Source organism: Pan paniscus, chromosome 16, assembly GCF_029289425.2.
Source record: "Pan paniscus chromosome 16, NHGRI_mPanPan1-v2.0_pri, whole genome shotgun sequence".
In the NCBI taxonomy this organism is placed as follows: domain Eukaryota; kingdom Metazoa; phylum Chordata; class Mammalia; order Primates; family Hominidae; genus Pan; species Pan paniscus.
Genome location: NC_073265.2, coordinates 75,668,172 through 75,695,710, shown reverse-complemented (window position 1 = coordinate 75,695,710; position 27,539 = coordinate 75,668,172). Strand labels below are relative to the sequence as shown.

General features: G+C 41.6%; 1 protein-coding gene across 1 annotated transcript in view; it reads right to left on the bottom strand.

Moving 5' to 3' along the window:
* Positions 1–27,539, bottom strand: part of AGBL1 (AGBL carboxypeptidase 1) — a 595,764-nt gene that overhangs the window by 529,174 nt on the left and 39,051 nt on the right. The window contains exons 2-3 of the mRNA XM_055098914.2: positions 4,480–4,543; positions 2,702–2,848 (exon numbers count right to left, since the gene is read on the bottom strand). Coding sequence (XP_054954889.2) covers positions 2,702–2,848; positions 4,480–4,543 — 211 coding nt within the window. The remainder of the gene's footprint in view (positions 1–2,701; positions 2,849–4,479; positions 4,544–27,539) is intronic.

Sequence of the window (27,539 nt, the reverse complement as noted above, 5' to 3'; positions counted from 1 at the left end):
AGCATGTGACATGCAATACTTTGTTTAATCCTCACAGCACCGTGGAATTAAGTAGAGTCATCCCTCAGTGTCCACATGGGATTGGTTCCAGGATTCCCACAGATTCGAAAATCCACAGATGCTCAAGTCCCTGATATAAAATGGTGTAGTATTTGCATATAATCTACACACATCCTCAGACCTTACATCATCTCTAGATTACTATAATACTTAATCTAATGTAAATGCTATGTAAATCGTTGTTAAACTGTATTGCTTAGGGAATAATGAAAAGAAAAAGGTTTGTACATGTTTAGTACAGATACAATTTTTAAAAATATTTTCAATCCAAGGTTAACTGAATCCATGGGTGCAGAACCCACAGAAATGGAAGACCAACTATACAGATAGCTCTATTTTATACATAAGGGCACAATGCTCAGAAAGTTTAAGTACTTTGCCCAAGGTCACCCAGCTAATAAGTGTCAGGGCCAGGCCTGAAACCCATGTCTGACTCTCCAGCTTATACCGTTTATGACCGAGGTATATATCAAGTCTCTGTGGTCCTTTCCTGGAGTCCACCTGGCTCACTCTTTGCTTTACTGACTTCTCATTCTTCAAGTTTTAGCTCCAATGTCACCTCTCCTGACCATGCCAGTCTAAAGTAGCATCACTCTTGCTTCCTCTTACAGCCCTCATCATAGTCTGCTATCATCAAGTTATTTGTTGATTTGCTGGCCTTCTTCACTTGAACATAAGTTCCATGAGAGCAGGTCCTTAACTGCCTTGGTCATCATGGTGTTCCTAGTGCCTAAAGCACCTGGCCCTAGGAGACATGCAGTAAATATCTGTTGAATATTCACCAAACGAATTGTATTGATTTTTTCTGGGACACGCTCATGCAGGTGTTGGCAAAAGCCTAGTTCTCCATCATTATCAGCAGAATGTTGAATGGACTCAGCGTGGAGATCCAAATATTGAAAGGAAGAGTGCTCCAGAACCCCTGGGCATTTGGCTGCCACTGATAGCACTGGACATCAAAGGCCCACTTTTCAGAGGATCTGAGCTTCTCAGCTGTGACCTATATAAGACTCAGCACACAATTAGAACTTAACACTTGTGACTCGTTTGCAATGTCTGCATGAGTCCTGAGTGCCCATGCTTTTAAACTGTGCTCCAAGAACTTCTAGAGTTTTAGGGAAATGTTTCAGGGTTTTCCTTGGTGAAAGAGAAATGACTATGGAGCCTAAATGGAAAGAACTCTAGGCCCTTCTTCCATCTTCCCTTCAACTAGGAATGTTCCACTTCTGTGTGACTTGTAGTGGATTGAATAGTAGCCCCCAAAAATTCATGTCCACCCAGAAGCTCAGAATGTTATTCTTTTGGGAAATAGAATCTTTGCAGATTTTATTACAAATTAGAGTGGGCCCTAAATCCTATGACTGATGTCCTTACACAAAGAGGAAATGATACAGAGGAGAACACCACGTGAAGATGCAGGCAGAGATAGGAGTGATGCATCTATAGTCCAAGAAACACCAAGGATTTCTGGCAACCCTCAGAGGAGAGGGGCCTGGAACCGATTCTCCCTCAGAGATTCCAGAAGGAACCAACCCAGCCAACACCTTGATTTTGGACTTCTGACCTCCTAACAGTCTTCTGTTACGTTAAGCTAATCAGTTTGTGGCAATTCGTATGGCAGCTCTAGGAAACTAGGACACTTATATAATAGACTTTATTTTTTTAACTTTTATTTTAAGTTCAAGGGTAAATGTGCAGGTTTGTTACATAGGTAAACTTGTGTCATGGGGGTTTGTTGTACAGATTATTTCAGCATCCAGGTATTAAGCCTAGTACCAATTAGTTATTTTTTCTAATCCTCTCCCTCCTCTTACCCTCCATCCTCTGACAGGCCCAAGTGTGTGTTGTTCCCCTCTGTGTGTCCATATGTTCTCATCATTTAGCTCCCACTTGTAAGTGACAGCATGAGGTATTTGGTTTTCTGTTTCTGCTTTAGTTTGCTAAGGATAATGGCCTCCAGCTTCACCCATGTCCCTGCAAAGGACATGATCTCATTCTTTTTTATGGCTGTATAGTATTCCACAGTGTATGTGTACCACATTTTCTTTATCCAGTCTAGATGGGCATTTAGGTTGAGTCCATGTCTTTGTAATTATGAATAGTGCTGCAATGAACAAATGCATGCAGGTGTCTTTATAATAGAATTATTTCTATTCCTTTGGGTATATACCCAGTAACGGGATTGCTGGATTGAATGGTATTTCTGTCTTTAGGTCTTTGAGGAATCACCACAATGTTTTCCACAATGGTGGAACTAACTTATACTCCCACCAACAGTGTATAAGTGTTCCTTTTTCTCCACAACTTTGTGATGCAACTTTTAGACATGTTCCATTTATTTTTAAAATAATTAAAAACTGCATTGGAGTATCTCCCCTCCTTTCCCCCATATTATCCATGCCCCATGTAGCCCATGTTTGTTCTGGGCTCTGTCCTGAGCACCATACCTTGGATGAGCTGACATCAAAGTCAACAAAATGGCCTCTCCTATGGGGCTGGTCCTGCCATCACCATCGAGTTGTCCAGAACCTCCCTGCCGCTTTCTCCCTGTGCTACTCCACCAAAGCTTCCCAAATTGCACTCATGATAACAACCCTAGAAGTGCCTTTTCAGTCAGCTTTAGGTCTTAGAGTACGAGTACCTCTTAGGCCAACTTTGGCCAGCAGCCGGAAGAGAGGCAGGAGGATGTCATAGTCTGGAGGAGCTGTCCTCGCTGTGTCTACCAGGGTCTGCAGAAGAGCCTCACTGCCACCCTTGCTGATCATGTAGTGAATTCTCCGGTCTGTGCCTGAGGGGAAACCGGAGGAAAGATGAGCCACAAGTAATAATCCCCATTTTCCTTGGAGCAGAAGACAGACCTCCCAGCTAGAGACAGAGCAAGAATTAGTTCATTTCAACTACATAAAATTATGTAGTTCTTGAAGCAACCTGTGTTAAAGTTGTACTATCAGTTAAGGGAAGAGGGTTGTGAAATGGGAAAATAGTGGAATATTTAAGAACCTAGTTGTGTTCAGCTGCAACAGCTGTAATAAATAGAGCTTATCTGAGATTCTGTTGAATATTCAGTATATGTATGTATACATGTGTGTACATGTATGTAAATATGCATATAGGCTTTTGAGTAATCATATACTTAGAAGAGAGAATATCAGTATCCCTCTGCTATACATTTGAATCTTCTGTAACAAGGATTGGGATGATGGCCTAATCTGGAATCATTGTATTGATGGCATAATGATTTTCTGATGCTAGCCTTCAGAAACTGATGGAAGAAAATTACAGAAACCACTGCAGTAGTCCCTTGAGAAAGAAACATCCAATCATCCTATCTAGGGAATTTTGAAGACAGTCTAGAGCTATGACGAACTATTGGTCTTTCTACCTAAGTACAATTTTGAACAGGGATCTCCTCCACCTTGCCCAAGGACAAACTCAAAAGCAACGATTTCATTACAACTTGGCCTTGGTTGATTCTCTCTATGCACGGGGCAAAGTTGACTTAACCAAGGTGGCCAACAGGGTGGTACATTATCAAAGACGACCATCTGATTTTTTGTCCTAATGAAAAGTAGCATTCTCTGCAAGAGGCAAAGTAATCACCACCTTATCAGAGGGAGAACTTCAAGGTTTTGTCTTAAGAGTTTCAGACACCTCTGGACAAATGTAAGACAGCACTATTCCAGAAGACGAGTGACTTCACTTACACAGGCCCCACGTGAAAGACTAAATGTAAGTCATCCTGCCAGTGGAACGCAGCACAAACCATGGAAAGACCCCAATACGATGGGCCCCTTCCTCTTGAAACCATAATCCTGAGGATCTATGGGTCTGGAGTGTCATTTATTTCTGATATTGCCTGTTCAGTGTTAATATTTCTTTCTAAAGTAATGAGGCAAGCATACATAAAAATGCAAATTGAGTGAATGTTGGAATGTTCAAAAATCTCAGTAAGAACTTGAGCGAATAGAAGCATGCTCCGGTTAATCCAGTTGATTCCAATGTAGTCAACTCTGTTATCTTATCTCTGAAAACGTGATGCTTACATGCTTTCAGGTTCAGCTTCTGCCTGATATTCCTGCCTCTACTTCAAATAGCCAAAGCAGCTTCTGATACTCAGCTCTCTTAAATAGGTCACAATGGAAGCGAGCAGGGCGAGAAGAGGGGTAGAACCACGGAGGGTTACTACTAAATCTAATTTCCTCCTCAGTGTCGGGTGAGAAGACTGAGGAGTGCAAGTACAAACAGTCCAGGTTACTTGGGTCTTATTAACCTTAGAGAAAAAAGATGGGCTAGTGATGCTGCCTCTCACAGGAAACTGAAGCAAGAGCAAACCCCCAGGTCACAGAAGTGCCTGGGAGAGATCACAGCCAGCAGGCTCCACATCCGCCATATGAAAGCATGAGGGCATGGCCTACTCACCAACAGAAAGCAGATCTCCAAGGACCTTGAGGATGGTCAGGATGGACTCCTTGTCAGAGGAGCTCTGCAATGAGAACACAGGCAGCCATATTTAAGAATGCAAGAGGAAGGAGTTGGATGATCAGAGATGTACATGGAATGGCAGAGCTCTACTTCCTGTCATGGAGAAAGATTACCGCGAAAGGACAGGCAAGGGTATTCACTTGGTAAGAGACCCAGGGGCTGTGCCTCCCTCCATATTTAGTCTTCAGAACTCGTCTTTGCAGACGTATCTTGTAGTAACATCAGCAAGATGAACAAAAGAATAAGCAATAATGATTTACACAGAAAACAAGGAAGTAAAAGGGGCTTTGTGGGCCAGAGTAGCACAGGTCTGTTATTTCAGTAGGCTTGGCTTATTTTTATTTTTATTTAAGATGAAGTCTTGCTCTATTGCCCAGGCGGGGGTGCAGTGGTGCGATCTCCACTCACTGCAACCTCCACCTCCCGGGTTCAAGCGGTTCTTCTGCCTCAGCCTGCCAAGTAACTGGGGCTACAGGCATGTGCCACCACCCCTGGCTAGTTTTTTGTGTTTTTAGTAGAGACAAGTTTCCACTGTGTTAGCTAGGATGGTCTCAATCTCCTGACCACGTTATCTGCCTGCCTCGGCCTCCCAAAGGGATTACAGGCATGAGCCACCACACCCGGCCGGCTTATTTTTCAATACAGCACAGAGGCAAGAAACAGAAATCCACTAAAATGTTCTGACGAAAAGACTTCCCTGACTGACAAGAATGAACTCCTCCTTTTCTCAAGAGAATCCCAGGGTGGTGCCAAATCCTATTATGAAAAAACTCTAAATGATCTCTGCAATGCTTGATACTCTATCCTATGTTATACAGAAGAGAACCCTGAATTCAGAGACAGTGTGGACTTGCTGAGTCTCCTGAAGTAATACACACAGCAAGGCCAGAAGTACCACTCAGTCCAGTCTCCCAAAATCAGGCCAGCGCTCTTTGCACTGTAAGATATTTGGAGGAGAGGGTATTTTATTTAAGGCAAAGCCTTAATCTTCCCATTTATAAGACTCATACTCCTCATCTGCTTCAAAGGCCTCAATAATTCCCCATCACATATAGGATAAAGTCATAGCTCATTAATATAATTTCCAAAGCTCTTTATGATCTTGTCCTTCTTATGTCTTCAGCTTCATTATTCATTACAACACCCTGCCTGAAATAGATGCTTCATCAACACGGAACCCCTTGGAGTTTCCTGCTCAAACCATGCCATTTCATGCCTCTGTAACTTTGATCACACTCTTCCCTCTTCCTGCAGCACTTTTCCTTACCTCTCAGCCTAGTCAATGCCAGCTCATCCTTCAAGTGCACTCCAGCTCCACGAGATCCCATCCAACCCCCAAGCTGGGTCTGGAGTCCCTTCTATCTCCACATCACTCTGGGCTCAGCCCTGACGTTGCACTTACCACATGGTGTTGGTATCATGGTATAATCTTGCTTCCCACTCCACCCCCACTAGGTATGAAGATATTTAAAGAAGAAATCAAGTTTTGTGTATTTATCTTTCCAGCACCTGGCACAAGGGGTCTTTCATAAAAGGTGGGCAAATATTTGTTGAATGGAACCAAACCGAACCAAAAAGAACTCCAAGGAGGCCATGAAGTCCAACAACATCCCCAAAGGCACATGATGCCTACACTTTCTTCAGTCCCAGCTTTAAGCCTCCCCAGGGTCTTAAAGAGTTAAAATCAGACTTCAAAATTCCAGCCAGGGCCACTTGCCTCAGCACAAAATTTAAGGGGCATTAAAAAAAAAACCCACAGTAATCAAGATAAATATTTTTACAAATCAAAATTAATTAATTGAAAAAATCAACTAAGTGATTAACACCTGTGGGCGGGTGTTTGAGAAGTACCCCCCTGAGGGTGAAGAACTTGGCATCTGACTGCGCTATTACTCCGGGAGGGGCACCCACAATGTGCACGGGGAATACCAAGACCTGACCACCAGGGGCGCTGTCACCCAGTGCTACCCAGACAGGGGCTCTCCACACCATGTCCCGCCCACTCCATTTAGATCATGAAGGTGGAGGAGATTGTCCCCAGCAAGTGCCACCGGCCCACAGTCAAGCAGTTCCACGACTCCAAGAACAAGTTCCCGCTGCCCCACTGGGTCCTGCGTTGTCAATGCAAGTGGTACTTCACCACCAAGAGACCCAACACCTTCTTCTAGGTGCTGGGCCCTCTCACCCAGGTGGGCCCCACTTAAACTAACGAATGCCCTGGTTTTTTTTAAAAAAAAAAAAAATCAATTAACGTATTTTTTCAATTAATTTTGATTTGTAAATTAATTGATGAACAAGATATCAAAATTTAACTTTCTAACTCCTATTCTGAGAAGGATGAGACCTCTAGGGATCCCTAGATACTTGATGGGATCCCTAGACACTTACCCAGGAGATTGATTGTGTTTTCAGAAGAGACGAGTTTCCACCATGTTAACCAGGATGATCTCGATCTCCTGACCTCGTTATCCACCTGCCTCAGCCTCCCAAAGGGATTACAGGCATGAGCCACCACACCCGGCCGGCTTATTTTTCAATACAGCACAGAGGCAAGAAACAGAAATCCACTAAAATGTTCTGATGGAAAGACTTCCCTGACTGACAAGAATGAACTCCTCCTTTTCTCAAGAGAATCCTGGGGTGGTGCCAAATCCTATTATGAAAAAACTCTAAGGGATCTCTGCAATGCTTGATACTCTATCTGTATAACAGAGGTGTTATACAGAAGAGAACCCTGAACTCAGAGACAGTGTGGACTTCCTGAGTCTCCTAGGGATCCCTAGACACTTACCCAGGAGAAAGACTTGGATTTCCTCTAACATCTTCTCCACTGGGAGCTTTGGGCTAACAAGGGCAGTCTTGGCATACGCTTTGCTAATGCCTGTCATCACAGCTGCACTAAATGTTAATAGACGATATCATTCTCTGAAACTCCAAGTCCACACCATCCTCCAGCAATTGTGATATATACGTGTACCAATGTGGGTGCCTCTCCCTCCGTAGTCTATGAAAAACTAGAAATAAGAACCGAGGAGCTGTCCAGCAACTGATCTATTATTTGGGGGAATGTTCAGGACTCTAGCCCTTTGAAAATGGACCCAAAGATGGCTCACAGAAGAAAATGAAGTCTCCGGAATTGGTGTCCTGATCAACATTGACATTTCTGGATAGACCTGTAGCCCAGCTCATCTTTCTATGAAGAGGAGGGGCATAAAAGCCTTTGGAAAGGCTGTGCAAATGTTGGGTAACTTTTAAAATGCTGAAGTCATTAGTTGATTATAAATCATGAGCAAGGAAAAGGAAAATAAGAGAGAAAATGAGGAGATGAGAAAAAGAGGAAGGAGAAAAGGGAAAGAAGAAAACTAATAAGGTAAAAACTGATTAAAGGGGAATAAAAGGTCCAGATATAATTTATTTTCATTCAATGATTCATGCATTCATCTCGCAAACATTCATTGGGAATCATCTACATTCCAGCCACCAAGCTGGGCACTGAGGATAAAAATGGATGACAGCACAACCTTCCTTCACAGGGCTCCAGGCCTGGCTGAGATGAACAGCTGGCAGACAGGACCCAAGACAGCAAGGGCTGTGACAAAGGTAAACTGGGAGAAGTAGAGAGAATCCTGGAAAGAAACATTGAACCCAGCCAGATCCATGAATGATAACTCTTGAGAAACCTCTCAGAAGCTAAACAGGGTTGGGCCTGGTTAGTACTTGGATGGGAGACTCTTGAGAAACCAAGTTGAAAGGGGAGAAAAGAATGTTCCCACTGTGATGTAGCCCTGTGTGTTCCGAGGGCAACATGGCAGAGCATGGGGAGGCTGGGGGATGAATCTGTCTGCAGTATGACCAGATTGAATAAAGCAGATGGTGAAGGGAATTGCACATTATTTGTGGGCAAGAACTAGGTCTTATTCATCTCTCTATTCCCACCTCACGAGCTGTAATAGATAATCCACATATTTTATTAATTTCTCAAGCTAAGGAATAGCCCGCTTTATTATAATGCCCACTGATACTCCCTGAGAACAAGCATTGTCTTCTATACTTCTGTTTTATCTGCCAACAGGGATATAGAACTGGGCATATGGTATATATTAAATCAACATTTAATATACAAATCAATTAAATTGGTTTGACCTGTGGCCAACATCATATGCTGCACACACTTCAGTCATTCCTCCGGAGCTGCCTCTGAGAAAACCCCATTTGCTTCAAATACAGGGTGGTTGAGTGTTGATGGAGGATGTGGGTCCGTCTCCCCTGCCCAGGGAATGGGCCATGGTTCATCTCCTCTAAGCTTTTTCTCTTTCATGTGGTTGGTTTAGAGGAGGATATGAACCCAGATCAGAAATAGAAAACCTGAGAGGATACCTGCAAGATTTTGGAAAAAATTTTTCTCCAGAAGTTAAAAAAAAAAATTTAAAACAAAACACAAAAAATATTTCCTGTGTTTGGACATTGCCGTATGAAGACACAATTTTGGGTCCTCGGTGACTGGTAAGCCACCAGATCAACTCTAAGGAGCCCCCCACATGTGGGCTTTCAGTTAAGTGAAATAATGAATATCTTACTTTACGAAAGCCACTTTTAGTAAATTCAGATGTGACAGAGAAAAGAAAATTTTACACCTCCACGTGCTCTCTTCCCAAGTACTGTGGTCTTGAAAAATAGGAAAGAAGTTGGTTTCACAAACAAACCAGAGAGCCAGCTCACCCACAGGGTCCTGCCACCCCATAGAAACTAAGAGACAGTGTCGTCCTAAAGACGTTCAGTTCATAATGCCCTCACTTAGCGCTGAGCCAGAATGGAGCAGCACAAATGGTTTTACTTTAAGTAAAAATTATGGCGATCAGTGGAGAAAAATAATCTCAGTTGGCATTAATTTATGTACTGCTACATTTACCAGTAAATATTTTACACTATTTAGAAGAATAACACAAAGCCGTTATCTCACCCACAGTAATAATAAATGAGCAGTTAAAGAAGGCAGGATGTGATGTGCCTTGATTTTCCTTTAATGATCCTTTGAAATGAAACATTGAGTAATTCCCTGTTGTTGAAAACAATCCTATTAAAAAAAATGTATCTACCAAGCTTTCAGGGAGACTCAGGGAGCTGGAGTTGGAAGAACAGTGTCTTTCATAGTCTGTGGGGTTTTGAACTGCAATTTTCTCAAATACTGTTTTGAATGTGTCACTCCCTGCTTTAAAATCTTCTATGTCTGCCTGTTGCCTTCCTCCTCCCAGCTCCTCACCACAGTATGAAAGTGATGCCTTTTACGTCACTCTGCCTTTGGAGGCTCAGCTGCAGCCACTCCTCCTACCCCAACACTCCATGCCAATGATACAGAACCAGTTATTATGTACCAAGAGTATCATGGGTACCTCTGCTCTCAAGTCTGGGCTCATGCTGATGCAGGCTTAAGCATCATTTCTCCCCACTCTTTGTAGCATATGTTAATTCTCAGCTCCAGTTCCTTTTCTTTATGGTTTTCCCAGCTAACCTGCCTTCCCAGCCCCCATTACCCACAGTTGCCACATATGTCTGCTCATGTTGGGCTCTGCACAACTCCAGGGCTGCTGTTCACAAAGACTACAACATGATTGGTGCCCCACCAAGTGAGGCACTGTGGTGGCCTGGCCTCTCCAAGACCAGAATTATTTGTTCTAATTCATTGTCCAACAACACTTTGTACATACCTTTTATTAAAGTTCTTACTTGATGCTGGTTATTTTCTTATATCTCTGTTCTCACTGTCTATTGTGGGGGTAACAAACTATCCCAAAACTTAATGCCTTAGAACAATGGCCTTTTAATTCTAGCTGTGGATTTTGTGGGTAGGTAAATTTGGCCAGAACTTGGGTGGGAGATTCTACTGCTTCCCATGGTATTAACTGAGGTCACTGAGTGCCACTCAACTGGCAGATGCACTAGACTGGAGGGTCTATGTTGGTTTCATTCACATCTGGCACCTTGACAGGTATAGCTAGAAGACTGGGCACACCTGGACTAGTGACCAGAATGCCCACATATGTCTTTTTCAGCATAATAGTCTTAAGGTAACTGGACCTCTTCCATGGCAGCTGGCTTCCCCCAGATCAAGTATTCCACATGAACCGGGTGAAAGTTGCAAGGCTTCTTTTGTCTTAGCCTCAGAAGGCCAAACATCACTTCTGCCACATTCTATTGATTAATCAAATCAATCTGGACGCTAGTCCAAATTCAAGGGGAGGGGAGTTAGACTCTACCCCTCAACTGGAGGAGTAGAAAAGAATTTTCAGCCACTTTTAATCTCCCACACTCACTTTAGACTGTGAGCTCCTCTAGAGCAAGATTTTTGACTCATTCCTCTTGCCCTCCCCTGATCCTAGCATAGGGTCTTTCACACAGTAGGCATTCAGGGAACTATGGAATGATATGAAGTGGGATTCAGACTTAATATGCAATCGACAGAGCCTTGCCATTCTGTTCTCGATGCCAGGATGTAAAGTCCATCTCAGTGAGAACATTGTTACAGAAGTTTACAAGGTGCACAGCTCAATTTTTCTGTCAATCTAGCAACTGAGCAAGCAAATATAGAGTGCCAACTATGTGTCAGTGTTTTAGTCTGTCTTTTGTGTTGTTATTTTTTAAAGCTTGAGATTGGGTAATTTATAAAGAAAAGAAGTTTATTTGGCTCACATTCTGCAGGCTGTACAAGAAGAATGGCCCCAGCATCTGCTTTTCGTGAAAGTGTCAGGCTATTTCTGCTCATGGTACGAGGCAAGAGGAGCCTGCATGTGCAGATCACAGGGTAAGCGAGGAAGTGAGAGAAGGAAGGGAAGTGCCAGGCCTTTTCAACCACCAGCTCACGTGGGAAACAAGAGTGAGAACTCACCCACTCCTGTGACAGTGGCACTCAGCCATTCATGGGGGATCTGCCCCTACGATCCAAACACCTCTCATTCCGTAGTTTCCTGAATGCCTACTCTGTGCAAGGCCCCAGCGCCCCATCAGGCCCCAACTCCAACATTGGGGTTCAGATCTCAACATGTGACTTGGTAGGGGCAAACAAATCATATTCAAAACATAGCAGTCAAACACTGTTTAAAAAAAAAATAGGCACCATTGGCTGGCACAGTGGCTTACACCTGTAATCCCAGCACTTTGGGAGGCTGAGGCAGGCAGATCATGAGGTCAGGAGATCGAGACCATCCTGGCCAACATGGTGAAACCCCATCTCTACTAAAAATTAAAAAAATTAACTGGGCATAGTGGCACGTGCCTGTAATCCTAGCTACTCAGGAGGCTGAGGAAGAAGAGTCATTTGAACCTGGGTGGCAGACGTTACAGTGAGCCGAGATCACGCCACTGCACTCCAGCCTGGGCGACAGAGTGAGACGCCATCTCAAAAAAAAAAGAAGACACCATTGATCCATCACAGTCTTAAAGTGAAGGGGAAGAAAGGATCCTGTAGTCCCCCTCTCAATTTTCTCCACAAGTCTAGATCCAATTTTACTAGACTGGGAAAAAAACAGTCCATCCCATCGCACTTTGAGTAGTGCCCCTGATCTCACAGAAATAGAGTGCTTATGCCCTGCCAGATTGAAAGAACAAGCCCATAACATTCTATTTCTTAGACTCTAAAGAATAAGACAGAACCTTTCCAAACTCATGAGCCAAGAGCTCAGGACACAGTTCATAGCCCAAGAAAACCATATTGCCAAAAATAAATTTGTTCTTCCAGTCATGCAGTTTGAACACTCACTAGACATGGTCCACTGGTTAAATAAAAGACATTCTTAAATTTGAAGTTGTTAATGAATGACTGAAGGGAGCACTAATCACAAACTTCAATTACTAAAAATGGTTATGTAACACCAAAAATAGTGACCAGCCGCTCTCTGTCTTCACACAAGAAGGAACAGGCAGAAACTGCATGATTAGAAATTTAGTCTAAGTTGAAGGAAAACATTTCCTGGCGAGGTTGAAATGGGTTCATAAGAAAGAAGTGTTTTAGAAGACTATGGGCTGAATAACTATGATATTTGTTTCAGTAATGATGGGGGTTGGCATGGAAATAGTGAAGACATATAAGAAAGACATTTGCTATCACTACAGAAGCTGGGTGGTAGGTAACGTGGTTTTGTAACAAAATGTTAAGATAAAAAATAAAACAAAATAAAAAAAATAAACGGCATATACTATTTTCTGACTGGAGTATCTTAGATGGAACCGTGAAAACAACCTCACCAAGATCTTTGCTGAGAGTTCTCCAGCCCCAGAATTTGACAAATGTCCCAACCATACATTGAGTCTTATATAATGAATTGTCAAGGATATCAATGATCCTCCTCGGTAAAAAGGGTATTCACGGTCTAGAACAAGGTAAAGATAGAATGTAGTCTGTTTTTCATTTATTTGGTAGATGTTTGTTGAGCATTTACTATGTACCAGGCACTGCGCTAGGTGCTACAAATACATAGATAGCATGTATACAGACAGTCCTTGTTCTTACAAAGCTTCGAAGTTAGTTGGGGAGGGATGTATTGTGTAGAGTCACCCAGATATAAAAGTGCAACTGGGAATAGGTGCCGGGTTTATTGTGACATGTGAGCATAAAATAGAGTTATTTGATGTGAATCAGAAAAGGATCCCTTAAGAAGTAACACTTAAGCTGAGAGCTGAAAGACAAACAAAAGTAAACTAGCAGAAAATGGAAAAGAAAAATGCTCAGGGCAAAAGAGGCTAGTATGCAAAGTCCTATGGCAAAGTTGAGGGACATTCAGAAGGCTAGTGAGGCTGAGGCACAGAAAGAGAGAGGTAGAGGGAGACAGGGAGAGAAAGACAGAAGAGAAGGGGTTAAAAATGTAAGTTTAATTCAGATCAACTTTAGGCTAATTTCCATAACCTCTGTAACACCCAATTTCCTCACCCACATTATTGGACTAATACTTGTACCTAACTCATGGACAGTTGGGTTAGAAATACCATAATAAATGTAGAAATGCTTAGCTTACTGCCTGGGTCACACTAAATGCTCAATAAAATGTTGATAAATAAATAGGCGATGGCCATGACAGACAAAACGTGAATAATCTAAAAATAGGTCTGAAGATCCTTTGAGATACATCTTATGAGATCAATTTTCCACCAGGATCACAATGTTCCCAATTTAGCAGAATACTCTTAAGGAGAGAGAAAAAAAATAAACAAAACATCTCAAGAGGGTGAGATTGCATCCTCTGGGCAGAAACAATTTTGAATCCTGTGCTTTGTCAACAATGCCCGGCACGTTCGTGGTCTCTCTATAAATTGCAAAGTCTCCGGTCATCATAATAATGATAGCAATCAACAACCTCACATGCCTAAAAGGTTCTCTGTTTTCTTTTAAGTGATGCTGATTGAAAAGCAGGCTCCATCTCTATTTCTAGGAAGTCTATGAAGTCTTTCCCAAGCACAGTTGATAAATTATAGCACAAAACTTGCAGGTTAGAATTAAGGATTTCTGAAAGGAAGTGGTGAACAGTTTTCAGCTTTTCTAAAAGGATTCTAAACATAGCAAGTAAATAACACTTCCAGGTGTCTACCACCCAAGGCTCACACCGTAGTCAAGGAAATGGGTTGCCGCCTTCTTCCTTCAACCAGCAGCTGCCACTTGCTACCTTCATCCCCTCTGAATCCACCACCTCCAAAACATACACGGACAATTAAGAGCATTCAGGACAGGGAGGCTCCTCCCTGCCTCTACAAGTCACCTTCATTCCAAAAACACTGGGAAGATGCCCTTTTCCTTGTCCTCTACCCAGCTCATTCTCAGCAAGCTAGTCTAAAGCAGAATTATGAAGCAGGAATGATTTGACCCTGCTGTCTTTGCGCCTCTGTTTCAGGGACTCCTGTTATCTTGTGGGTACTCCACTACTCGGGTACTCTTTAAAGTAGTGGGTAATGGTCTTCCCTACCCCAATCTGAAGCGCTGTTTTCAGAGATGTTCTGTACAATTTGAGGGTTAAGAAATAGGCATCAGGAGATGAACTGGCATCCCATGTAGACAACAATGTTATGATTTTTTTTTTTTCGAGACAGGGTCTTGCTCTGTCACCCAGGCTGGCATGATCACAACTCACCGAAGCCTCAACTGGACTGCAGCCCACCTTCCCAGGATCCTCCTACCTCAGCCTCCTGAGTAGCTGGGACTACAGGAGTGCACTACCACACCTGGCTCATTTTTGTATTCTTGGTAGAGACAGGATTTCCACCATGTTGCCCAGGCTGGCCTTGAACTCCTGAGCTCAAGCAATTCACCCACCTCAGCCTCCCAAAGTGCTGGGATTTACAGGCGTGAGCCACCGCACCTGGCCAATATTATGATTATTACCATTCAGTGTCTACCTTGTTTCAGACACCATTTACTGCTTAATTCTTAAAACAAAATTCTCATCCTAAAATTTAGATATCATTATTCTTATCATAACGATAAGGAAATTGAGGCCAAGAGAAGTTGAATAATTTACTCAAAAGCAAACATAAACTTTCTTACTATTTTACAAATTGAATTTTGAAATATAGCAAGTTTAAAAAAATAGGACATTGTAAAATAGCCAAATTAGTATTTATTTAGTGGAAACTTTTTGACTGTAAAATCCAAACTGTGATGATTTTAAAACTTGTCCACAAATGCTTTGTCATGTGTACCACCAAGAGATGGTATCTATGTCAACTACTCTTGAATCTTAGCCAATTTCAGTAACTCTCTTATTACCAAATAGAATGCAATGGAAGTGACATTGCTTACCTTTCAAGAGTAGGTCATGAAAAGCAATGCAATCCTGGGGTACAGCTTGAGGATTAAGAAATAGGCATCAGGTCACTGGGATACTTGCATCTGAAGCCCTAAGTCTCCATGTAAGAGGACTGACTACCATAAGGAAGCCATGCCATAACAAAGCCCAGTATGGGTCTTGCCATACGGAAAGACCCATATGGTGGTCCAGTAGACAGTCAATTAAGCTCTCAGCTGAACTGGGATCAATTGGCATTAAATGTCAACCAAATAATGGAAGGGAGCAATCTTAGATGTCCAGACCAATTGAGGTTTCAGATAATTGCAACCCCAGCCAACTTCTGACTGCAACCATACAAGAGACACCAGGAAAGAACTGCCCTGATGACTTATTTCCAAATGCCTGACTACCAAAATGTGAGAAAAATAAAATGGCTGTTTCAAGCCACTGAGATCAGGATAATTTCTTACCAGCAATAGTGAGTAGAATGCAAACCAATCTCAACAGGAGATCAATAAAAAGCATTGAAAATCTTGTTCCTAAAAACTGAATTTGGAATGCACGACAGTGAAAAAGAAAAAAATCTATACCAAGCATTTAAACTGCAAAATCTCTCAAAGATTTTAGTGAGTTTCTCTCTTACTCAGGTGTTTCTACAAAAAATTACATGATAGAGAATAGAGAAACATCAGACTTGGAGGTGGTAAATCCAGTTCTAATCCTCATTTTTCCATAATGATTTTAGAGAAGCCATTTACTTTCCCTGGACCCCACTTGCTTTCCTCATGTTTCAATTAAGAAAATAAGAAGACACGATTTTTCAGGCTCCTTCCAGTTCCATAACCTAATGATGTTCTGTGATGTCAAACTGGAGTCAATAGAAGATCTTCATGCTTAAAGTATAATAATAATAAAATTTTTAAAAAAAGAAGCCAACTTTCCACTTTTGACAGTGTGGCAGACTCTGAAGATGAAGAATGAGAGAGAAAGTGGTAGTGTATGTTCATCTGCTGGAAACATGCCCAGGAGTCTCAGAGGACAGGTGTGCCCTCAGAAAACTCAGGTAGGGCACGAAGCTCTTCTAAAGGTGTCCCTCATGCTCCAGGATAGAGTGAGGCATATAAAAGAGGCCAGTGTGGACTTCAGTTCAAGATCCCTGCCCTTTCCCCCACCCACACGACTGCTGACCTTTGTTAACTTAAGACGGCACCATGACATTTTAAAAGAACAGCTCTACAGTTGGCATATTTCCCAAGAAGGAGTAATTTTTTCCCTTTCAATTCACATACGTTAGCCAGGAGCCTCTGGGGTGTAAAGGTATTCCAGCATTCATCCTCCCATCCCACAATTTTAAATTTATGCCTTTCTGTCCACCCCACACGCTCTCTCTCAAAACCTCCACTGTGTTAACTATCTTCTCGAAAGAACCTATCAACGAGTTACTTCACCCTAATGCAGGCTTTCTCAAGCTCAGCACTATTGGTATTTTGGGGCAGATAATTATTTTTTTAATGGGAAAGAGGGAGCCATCCCATATATTGCAAGATGTTTAGCAGTATTCCTGGTCTCTACCCGCTAGAGACGAGTAGCATAACCACCCCACCACTCTCAGCCCCAGTTGTGACAACCAAAAATATCTACAGATGTTGCAAAATACAAACTTGGCCCTGGTTGAGAACCACCACACAAATGCATTAATTACTCATACCTATGTAACATACTATTCCTCCCGGTAAACCTAATGGGGATAAGGAAATAAATGAAAGGAATAAAAGTCTCCTTGTTTCAGGGATCAGTTAAAGCCAAGTCAGGGAGATACTTTAGGGCTTGGAGCTTTATGGAGCCTCCCACAAATCATTCCTCCAAGACAACTGCCTACCTTCCATTTTCACTCAAAGCCAGGACTAGATTTTTCTGAATCAGATACAAGACCAGTCAGATTCCTATACACACAAATGCACACACACAGAGGGTTAAGTGACAACGTAGTTAAATTTAGCAAGTTTCATTCTATAGATAAATCCAGCATCTGCTCAACTATTTGAAAATAAATCAATAACCAGGAATTAAATTAAGGGTGTGGCTTTGATCTAGAATGAGACATTATATTCATTTTTGAATGATTATTAATTCATATTCCCACTACAGTATTTGGTTCTGTTATATTGAAAGAAAGCATCCACCACATTCCAGGCGATAAAGACTAAGATTTTCTGTTCGTTTTATTGTCAGTGTTCTCCCCAATTTATCCATGATTGGCTTCGTTATTGGAAGCACTGTGTTAATATAATTGGGAGATATTTATTAGGTAGCCACTTCATGTCAAGAACTGGAGATGCGGTTGTAAATAGGTCAGTAAGGTCTATTTTCTCACAGATATCTCACCCTAGGAAGTATCTGCTCAACTAATGTTTCAGGTATGGTAAGATTAATAGCTATAATTGTCATATACCCCAGTTCCCTTCATTCTGCTACATAAATACAGATTAATTCCCCAGATCTAGTAAATGAGCTCCTTTGGCTAAAGAAAAAGAGATAAAGAAAGGGAACATAGGTAAGTTAGCATAACTTACATACAAACTTCTTGCCTCCATTAATAAAATAACACGCAAACACTGTAAGGTTGAACTGGGGTGGAAGGAACGAGGTGTCACCATGCGAGGTGGGGCGCCTGTATCTCAGGGACTGATTCTCTGCGCCTGGTGATCCAGCTTCCTCCCAAGTTACTCATATGGTAAGTTAGAACCAAGACATAAACTTTGCACATATCTCCAGAATTCCAAGTTTTACCATGACATGTAATGTGGTTTGGCTGTGTCCCCACCCAAATCTCACCTTGAATTGTAGTAATCCCCACCTGTCAAGGGCAGGGCCAGGTGGAGGTCATTGAATCATGGGGGTGGTTTCCCCCATACTGTTCTTGTTGTAGTGAATACCTCTCATGAGATCTGATGCCTTGATAAATGGGAGTTCCCCTGCACAAGCTCTCTTGCCTGCCGCCTTTCCTTCTCCTTTGCCTTCTGCCATGAGTGTGAAGACTCCCCAGCCATGTGGAACTGTGAGTCCATTAATCCCCTTTCCTTTATAAATTACCCAGTCTCAAGTATGTCTTTATTAGCAGCATGAGAACAGACTAATACAACATGAGACTAATTGGTAAATAGACAAGTTTGTAAGGTATACAGGTGAGTTAAGATAATGTTACCCACTAAAACAACCACCCCCCAGAAAAACATGTGAATGGCCCAATCAAAAAAGAGGGTTTTTAAAAATTCATAGAAGGTCCTAAAGAGATATTCTTAATTGATGGGCAGGGCTTCTGTAAGTGGTTATTCAATAACCCAGTTCCTTCTATCTTGTGGCTTTCCTTTTCTCATGTACCCTCCAAGATCAACATGTTCATCTGCCTTAAGCTAACTGAAAAAAAATACAGAGGACCTCTCACAGGAGGGTTTTATGTGACAGGTCTGAAAGTGGCACATGTCATTTCCAACCCCATCTCATTTATCAAAACTCAGTCACATGTTCACACATAACTGCAAGGGAGGATGGAACTTGTAGCCCAGCTGTTGTGTTAAAAGAAGAAGAAATGGCTCTGGAAGATAGATAGCTTGGCTCCGCCATAATAGAATTTTCTCCTTTTCCACTTAGGGTTTCCCAAGAGGTATGATTTCCCACGTGCCCTCAGCCAGCCTGCTTTTGGTGGATGCCATCTTTCCCTTGCTACCTGGGATCACCTTCCATTGTGTCCATACTCACCACACTATAGGCCAAAGTAATCAAGATCCACAGACACTGGATTTCCTATCCTGCAACAGAAGGCAATTTTCCAAGTTCTTATTTCTATAGGAGGACCCACGTCATTTATAAAAGATTGACTCTGATATTGATTACACTTTTTGGGATGAGCCAAACCTTTAATCTCAATAATAAACACAATGTTATATATGAAAAGAAAACTCGAACAATAACAAGAAGAGTCAGCAAATCATACAACCTATGTCCACGGTTGAAAACATAAAGCCCTTATACTTCTGAGTGAATTACTTCATAAAGATAATCACCAACAGCTAAGGTCAAACATACCAAGGATCAGAGAGTAAGTATTCCTATAGTTTTCCCCCTTGTTTGAAGGCCAGATTACTGGGGACTACAGCTTTAAGTTTCTATGAAGAGAGATTACCCATCCTGTCTGTGTAGTGTAGCCTCCTCATCTCATGAGGCACATCTCAGAAGTATTTAAGCCATATCATGAGCTCATTGGACCAGCTGGTCCACACAAGTACCTCTAAAGGACTTCAACTGTGATTTTCATCCCAGCAAATCTCATCTTCAAAGCAGAATGTTTCCCACCAAATATATCCAGGAATCTCAGTGCTATGTGGCCAGCTGCAATGAAAATTTGCTGCAAGATTTGGTGTATCAATTATAACCACAGCGCAACAACTAAACAGGAAGCAGTTTGGAAGAAAATTAGGCATCCTATTTATCTTTCCCTATGCCCTAGGTCTTCATTTCCAAAGAATCAAATGTATTTTTTATCTGTATCTCTATTATAAATCCCACTAACCCCTTCTTCAGTGAAAGAATATGTTCAAAATTTTATCATCACTAGGTAATAAGTATGGATAAGAGTGTATGGATAATGTCATAAAACATTCTCCTAGAGAGGTCTCATTTCTCATCAACAGGATCTTGTGCTTGAAGCACTGTTCAATTCATATAGACTCTGTATGAATATTCTGTATATCTCTTTGGAAATATAAACATTCCATCCTGGAGCAACAAAGACCCACAGATGTCACCCTAGAATTCTGCCAAGGACACTGCACCTGCTTCAGATGGATTCTTGGTTGTCAATAATTTTATACCAGGTTCTTCAGTCTTTACCAGATTATATTTCATGAAGTAGAGGAAGCAGGTAAGAGTAAACTGTTTTTATGTGAAAATAAGGCTGAATAGAAACTGATGACATTTCATCTTTTTTATAGTTCACACCCCAAAAACAGAGGATTCCAGAAAATCAATGTCAGCAGGCGTGGTTATAAAATTAATTAGTTAAGAGGGTAAATAAATGGGAAAGATAATAGAAAAAAAAGAGCTTCCAAGGATGAAGGTGGTAGTTCCACTATGGATCAAGTCTTCAACGATCAAAGATTACAACAGGGCACCGAGAAGAAAATAGTCTATTAAAAGCCATGAATGTTTGGCAATTAGCCAGTTGAGTCACAATTTTGATAGGTCATAAAAGCATCTGCAGCTGTGTAGGATCACATAACCCATAAAGAGGACATCAGGCATCTCTTCTCTAATTGCCAGGGCTGAATTCCAAAAACTAAGGAGATATTCAATGATCTCTTAGTTCAATGCTCCCACTTAAGGAATACAAATTTGTTTCATGCCTGTTTTCCGGAATTCCACTTTATGTTGAATTATCAAGTAAATGTCATGATGATAGAAGTTGTTTTTGACTTTGATCCTTTCCATGAATCTGGGACACATGGCTGGGACACTAATACGCAGAGATCCCTGCCTAGGTTGAAGAGGGATGAGTTTAAAATTATTGATTGAAAGTCACCAGGACATACAGTCATAGAGAGTTGTGGCTTCCCTCATAAGCAGTCACTTGACAGAATGTCCATTGTCTGTCCTTCTATATATCCATTAATCAATTGTTTATTAAAACAATTAGATGCTCATCAATACATTTAGCCATGGATGAAGGGGACTCAGAGGATGCCAGCAGAATGGGAGTTCTCAACGCAGCTGCAAAACAAGCCAAAAAGGACACAGAAATATTGACAAGTTACCGTGATCAAGTGCAAACTGAATTCAGTGAATGAGAATGGTTAACGGAAGTTGAGAGAGAGGTATGAGAGAAAGGGAAAGTCTAGTCACGAAAGGCTTCATCATGGAAATAAGATTAATAGTGATGGACAGTGAGGAAGTGGAGGGTCTTTCCAAATAGAGGCAACAGTTATCTTGGTTAACCATGGCTATCACAGGGTGGAAACCTCTTTCAAAAACCTTATTGATTATTTCTGACTCTGTCTTAAGTTTTGGCTCCCATTTTCTTCAAGGAAGTCAACCAACCGTGTAAAGTAAGCACACATTCACCATGATTGAAAAGCAAAGTTCTTTACTCTCACAAAGTGGATGTGGGTTGGCTAGACAAGCACAAGCAGAGAGCCCCTCATGAATCAGAGATGCTGCAAAGCCATTATTGCACTTGGAGAGATATTTGAACAACTTAATTCTAAAACCCCTTTTTATTAATTCCTCCCATTCTAACATCAATCAGCTTTATGCCCATTTACTGAGAGTAATTATAATTGTGCCCTGCCATTATGTAGACTGTTGCGAGTGACTGTATACATAATTACATAATTAGGTTAAGCATTACAACCTTCTTCTGTTTGTCAGACTCTATGGTGAATTGTCAAGCAGTTGATAATGAATGGCTACTCTAACCATTTACTCTTAAGAATTACATCCAAAATCTGGTGTTTGAGCCAACAATCAAAAATGTAGACTCTCTTTGTGAGGAACATGCTGATTTCCTTAAAACCATCTGATGGGTCAGTATCAGAGGCATGAACCAAGTCCCTTAAGGAAACAGAAGAGAAATCTGCATGGAGAGAAAAAATCTTTAAAATATTTTTAATAAACTTTTTAATTTAGAATAATTTTAGATTGAAGGAAAAGTTACAAAGGTAGCACAAAGAGTTTCTTTATAACCTGTTGTGTTATTGTCAACATCTTATAATAGCATGATACATTTGTCAAAACTAAAAAACTGACATTGGTACATTATTGATTTTTTTGGTATTTTGTTTTTTTGGGATTTTTTGGGGTTTTTTTGTTTTGTTTTGTTTTGTTTTGTTTTTTTGAGACAGAGTCTCACTCTGGTGCCCAGGCTGTAGTGCAGTGGTGCAATCTCAGCTCACTGCAACCTCTGCCTCCTGGGTTCAAGCAATTCTCCTGCCTCAGCCACCTGAGTAGCTGGGACTACAGGCACCTGCCACCATGCCCCGCTACATTTTGTATTTTCAGTAGAGATGGGATTGCACCATGTAGGCCAGGCTGGTCTTGAACTCCTGGCCTCAAGTGATCTGCCTGCCTCGGCCTCCCAAAGTGCTAGGATTCTAAGTGTGAGCCACTGCACCCCGCCTGGTACATTATCGTTAACTAAACTCTGGACTTTACTAGATTTCACCAGGTTCACTAATGTCCTCGTTCCATTCCAATATCCCACCCAGTTACCATGTTGCATGTGGTTGTCATCTCTCCCGAGTCTCCTCTGGTCTGTGGCGGTTTCTCAGTCTTCCTTTGTGGATAAAAAAGAGTCAAACACTGTAAAATATTTGAAGGGATTTACTCTGAACCAAATACAAGTGAACAGTGGCCCATGACATAGCCCCAGGAGATCCTGAGAACATGTGCTCAAGGTGGTCAGGCTACAGCTTTGTTTTATACCCTTTAGGGAGACATAAGACATCAATCAATACATGTAAGATGTACATTGGTTTGGTCCAGAAAGGTGAGACAACTAGAAGCAGGGGCTTCCAGGTCATAGGCGGATTCAAACATTTTTTGATTGGCAATTTATTGGAAGAGTTATTATCTAAAAGCCCGGGATCAATAGAAAGAAATGTCTTAGTTAAGACAAAGGGGTCCTGGGGTGGGCGTGGTGGCTCACGCCTGTAATCCCAGCATTTTGAGAGGCCGAGGCAAGCGGATCACCTCAGGTCAGGAGTTCAAGAGCAGCCTGGCCAACATGGTAAAACCCCATATCTACTAAAAACACAAAAATTAGCTGGGCATGGTGGCAAGCACCTGTAATCCCAGCTACTCAGGAGATTACTTGAACCTGGGAGGCAGAGGTTGCAGTGAGCTGAGATTGTGCCATTGCACTCCAGTGTGGGCAACAGATCAAGACTCTGTCTCAAAACGACAACAACAAAAAAAAGACAAAGGGGTTCTGGAGACCAAGGTTTTCTCATGCAGACAAAACCTCTATGCAGCAGGCTTCAGATCTCTTATCAGAGCTAATAAGGTGCCCGACTCTTAGTTAATTCTCTCCTGGAGCAGGGAAAAGATCTAGAAAGGAATAGAGATTCTCTATAGAATGCAGATTTTCCCCACAACAGACAGCTTTGCTGGACCATTTCAAGATATGTCAAATACATATATTTTGGGGTAAAATACTTTGATTTCTTTCAGGGCCTGCTATCTGTTATGTGATGCTGTACTAGAGTCAGGCTGGAATTTGGTGTCTTATTGCTATGAAAAGTCTGCTTTGTCAGTCTTAAGAGCTCTGTTTTAATGTTAATGCTAGTCAGCTGTGCCTGAATTCCAAAGGGAGGAGGGTATAATGAGACATGTTCAACTCCCACTTCCCATCATGGCCTGAACTAGTCTTTCAGATTAACTTTGGAAGGCTCTTGGCCAAGAGGAAGGGTCCACTCAGTTGGTTAAGGGGCTTAAAATTTTACTTTTGGTTTACACCTTTTTTTCACAACCTTGACAGTATTGAGGAGTAGTGAAAAGGTAACCTGTAGAATGGCCCCCAGTTGGGTTAGTCTGATTTTTTTTAATTAGATGAGGATTATGGATCTTCAGAGGTCCTTTCCGTTATATATCCAGGGTCAGTGATAAACACATGATGCAGCTGATGATGTCTTCACTTGGTTTATCACTTAAGTGATGCATGCCATGTTTCTGCACTGTGACATTATTTTTGCTTTCCATGCTGTTTCTTGGAAGCCAGTCACTATGTCTAGCCCACACTTGAGAAGAAGGAGTAGAATTAAGCACTATCTCTTGGAGGGGTAGTATCTATACATATTCTTTAAATCCTTGAAGTTTGAAGGAGAATCACATTTCATTCCATCAGCTTTCACGGGAATATCTACATTCTCCTCCATCCTATTTTTCATGATCACATATGCCCATTACTTCGTTTGCAACAGGACCCTGTACAACACTCAATCTGTCAGAACCTCCTGTGACCATGTCGGGAAATGGACAATATCCTGTTGCTCCAATGACTATTTTCCATCAGCAGTAGATTCTGGCTGCTGAGAGATGAAGGGGAAGAAACTTGGAGACAGTTCCTTGGAGGGAGAGCGCACATTCAAACGCAAATGTGTGTAGTAATTAGGTATGATGGGCTGTAATTTTCCGACTTCCTTGTGCAAAGCAAATTGCTTTCTGAGTTGAAATGTTCTCTGGCTTTCTTTCCCTTAAGTTTGGCCTCGTATGAAAGTCCTCCTTTTCAAAAAGCCAAATTTGTTTCATTTTATCTTATAACTAATTTAATGCTAATTGCACAATGACTACATTAGGCAACACTGAACTATACCACATTGTGGAATGAAAATTCATCTGTCAACCTGAAAAGCATAAGTAAACCTAAGAGTGTGTTCAAAGATTAACCTCTGAGAGGCTGCCTTTCAGGATTATGCTGGTTGAGACAGGGCTACAGAACGCTAGGCCTTCTGGCTCTCAACACAGCAGACATTTTTAGAAACGCGGGTTCCTCTTAGAATCCATGAGGATTCTCCAAATGGATCAGAAACTCAGACTTCAGTTCTTTAATATGACTATTGTCAAGTACATGAATCACCCCTACAACTTGCAAATGAAGAAGTTTCTAATCTTTTTGGTTTTTTAAATACATCCAGGGACAAGGAACTTAGCATCTCCCAAAGTAGCAAGCACCACTGTTTGAAACTCTAATCTTAAATAAGGTCCCTCTTAGACCTATCTCTTTGTGATTTGTACATTTACATATTTGCCTAATCTCTATTTAAAGGGGATGATTAAATTTGTTTTTAAAATAACCCACATTGATGTATATTTTTGGCACAGAAAAATATCTGGGAAAGTAGATATTAATAGTTGTTATTCTTAATAGTAAAATGACAAATTATTTTTGCTTATTCAATTTTCAATTGTTCTAAAATGACCATAGACCCTTTCTATAATAAAAAATGATAAAAGTGGGCCAGGCACAGCGGTTCACACCTGTAATCCCAGAACTTTGGGAGATTGAGGCGGGCAGATCACCTGAGGTCAGGAGTTCGAGACCAGCCTGGCCAACATGGTGAAATCCTGTCTCTACTAAAAAATATAAAAATTAGGCAGGCATGGTGGTGCATGCCTGTAGTCCAAGCTACTCAGGAGGTTGAGGCAGGAGAATCACTTGAACCTAGGAGGCAGAGGTTGCAGTGAGTTGAGATCATGCCACTGCACTCCAGCCTAGGCAACAGAGCGGGACTCCATCTTAAAAAAAAAAAAAAAAAAATCCATAAAAGCAAACAAGAACTTAAAGGGAAAAGGAGAGGGAAGTAGGCAGTAGGAAATACATGAGCCCAAAAATTTCTTATATCCTTGGGGCAGAAACCAGAAACACATTTATTATGCCAAAGGGGTATTTCTAGAGAAATTAATACTCTTGTCTTATATTTTACTCATTTTTGCATTGAACCAAAAGACCTTTATTGAGAACCAAAAATGTGCCAAGAGTTCTGCTAGTCACTAGGGATCCACAATTAGTGAGAAACAATTTGTGCCAGTGGCACAATGGTGGAGACAGACACACAAACAGAAAAGCACAGGCTGTTCTGCAGTGGAGGTGGTTCACAGCCACTGCATCTACCCATGTACCTCGTGCTCTTCTCCATGGGGCCAGGTCTAAGAGGGCACATCTACCATCACAATCAGTATTGATTTGCATACTTAATACTGTTTTTTAGCATTTGACAAAGTGTCTCCAGGAGGGGACACCATCTTTTCACTGACAGACAAGTACACTGTAGGTTAATGGGCATCCTGGAGACAGGCTCACTGAGTACTATGGGAACATTAGGAGTGACTTAGCTTTGCATTAAGAGCAAGGAGAGTGTTGCAAAGACACGGCTGGGGAGAGAATGTTGGAACTTTGCCTTAAAGCCAATAGGTGTTCATCTATCAAGTAAAAAAGGCAAAAGAACATTGCAACATATCTTACAGCCCCAAGTACACGCAGGAGAAAGCAAAAGATGACCTGGGAAGGCAGGCCTTAATGGGGAGTTTAGATTTTATCCTATAGGCAATGGCAGCCTCTATATTTGAGGCTTTGTTTCTTGTGTTCAGTATATCGAATGAATAATGAGTACTTGAATGAATGAGTAGATGAATGAGTGCGAGAATGAATGAATAATGTGTACATGAATGAATGGAAATCGAGTTAGTTTATAAATAGTTAACAGACGTTTAGATTTGATGCTAAGAACAGATTATGGACAAATTCTTTTCTTCCTTGGCTTTCTTCAGGCACCACTCGAATCCTTCTACTTTTGTCCCTTGTGGGGAGCCATCCACAAGGATAGAATTAAAAGTGATGTGTGGCAAACTATGCAGCCACTAGGACCCCACAACCAGGAGATACTTGCAGTCTGCACAATCATACTGGACAACTTTTGTCTACTAGTTTCCACATACAGACAAATGTGCAAATACATACACACACACACACACAAACTACTTTTCTGAGATATGCTCTTCCATTTTTATACCACCTAGCCATTGTGGGGTCAATCATGTTTCTATAGTTTTAACCTCCCCACTGGCCCCAGTTGATGGGTCCGGGGCGGCAGATCATTTAAGCTGGGCCAATCAATCCACTTATCACGACTATTGAATCTGGTGTCTCTTCAGGTGCCTTGACTGTATCCTGCTGAACTCAGCAACTGTTGGCTGTATTTGCAGGATGTGGGGATAGTTGAGAGAGGAGCCAGAAGAAGCCCATCTGTAGCAAGAAGGAAAAGTGAACTGAGGTGTGCAAAAAAAAAGCAAAGACAAAAATCTGCATGAGTCCTACCTACACTTAAGCACTGGTTCCAGTTCACTCAGGAGACACAGACTCACTTTAGTGTCTAGTGAGAAACCTTTGCATCTCTGTAATAAATTCTCTTTTATATGTAAACTGAAATTGAATTATATTAGCTTTACTAAACCCAGAGTGTGGTTTAAGTTGAGTTGGTTGAAATTCAGAACTAGGCTTTAGTTACTTGCAACCAAATGAGTCCTAATCAAGCCAATAATCTAGAGAAAGGAGCAAGCACTTTGGACCCTGTGGGTTTAAATGTTGGTATTGACACTTACTAGCTATGCACCCCTTGCGTGCCCTCTCAGAGACTCTCAGAGTATTACATAATACTCACCCACAATTTTGCTGTGGCA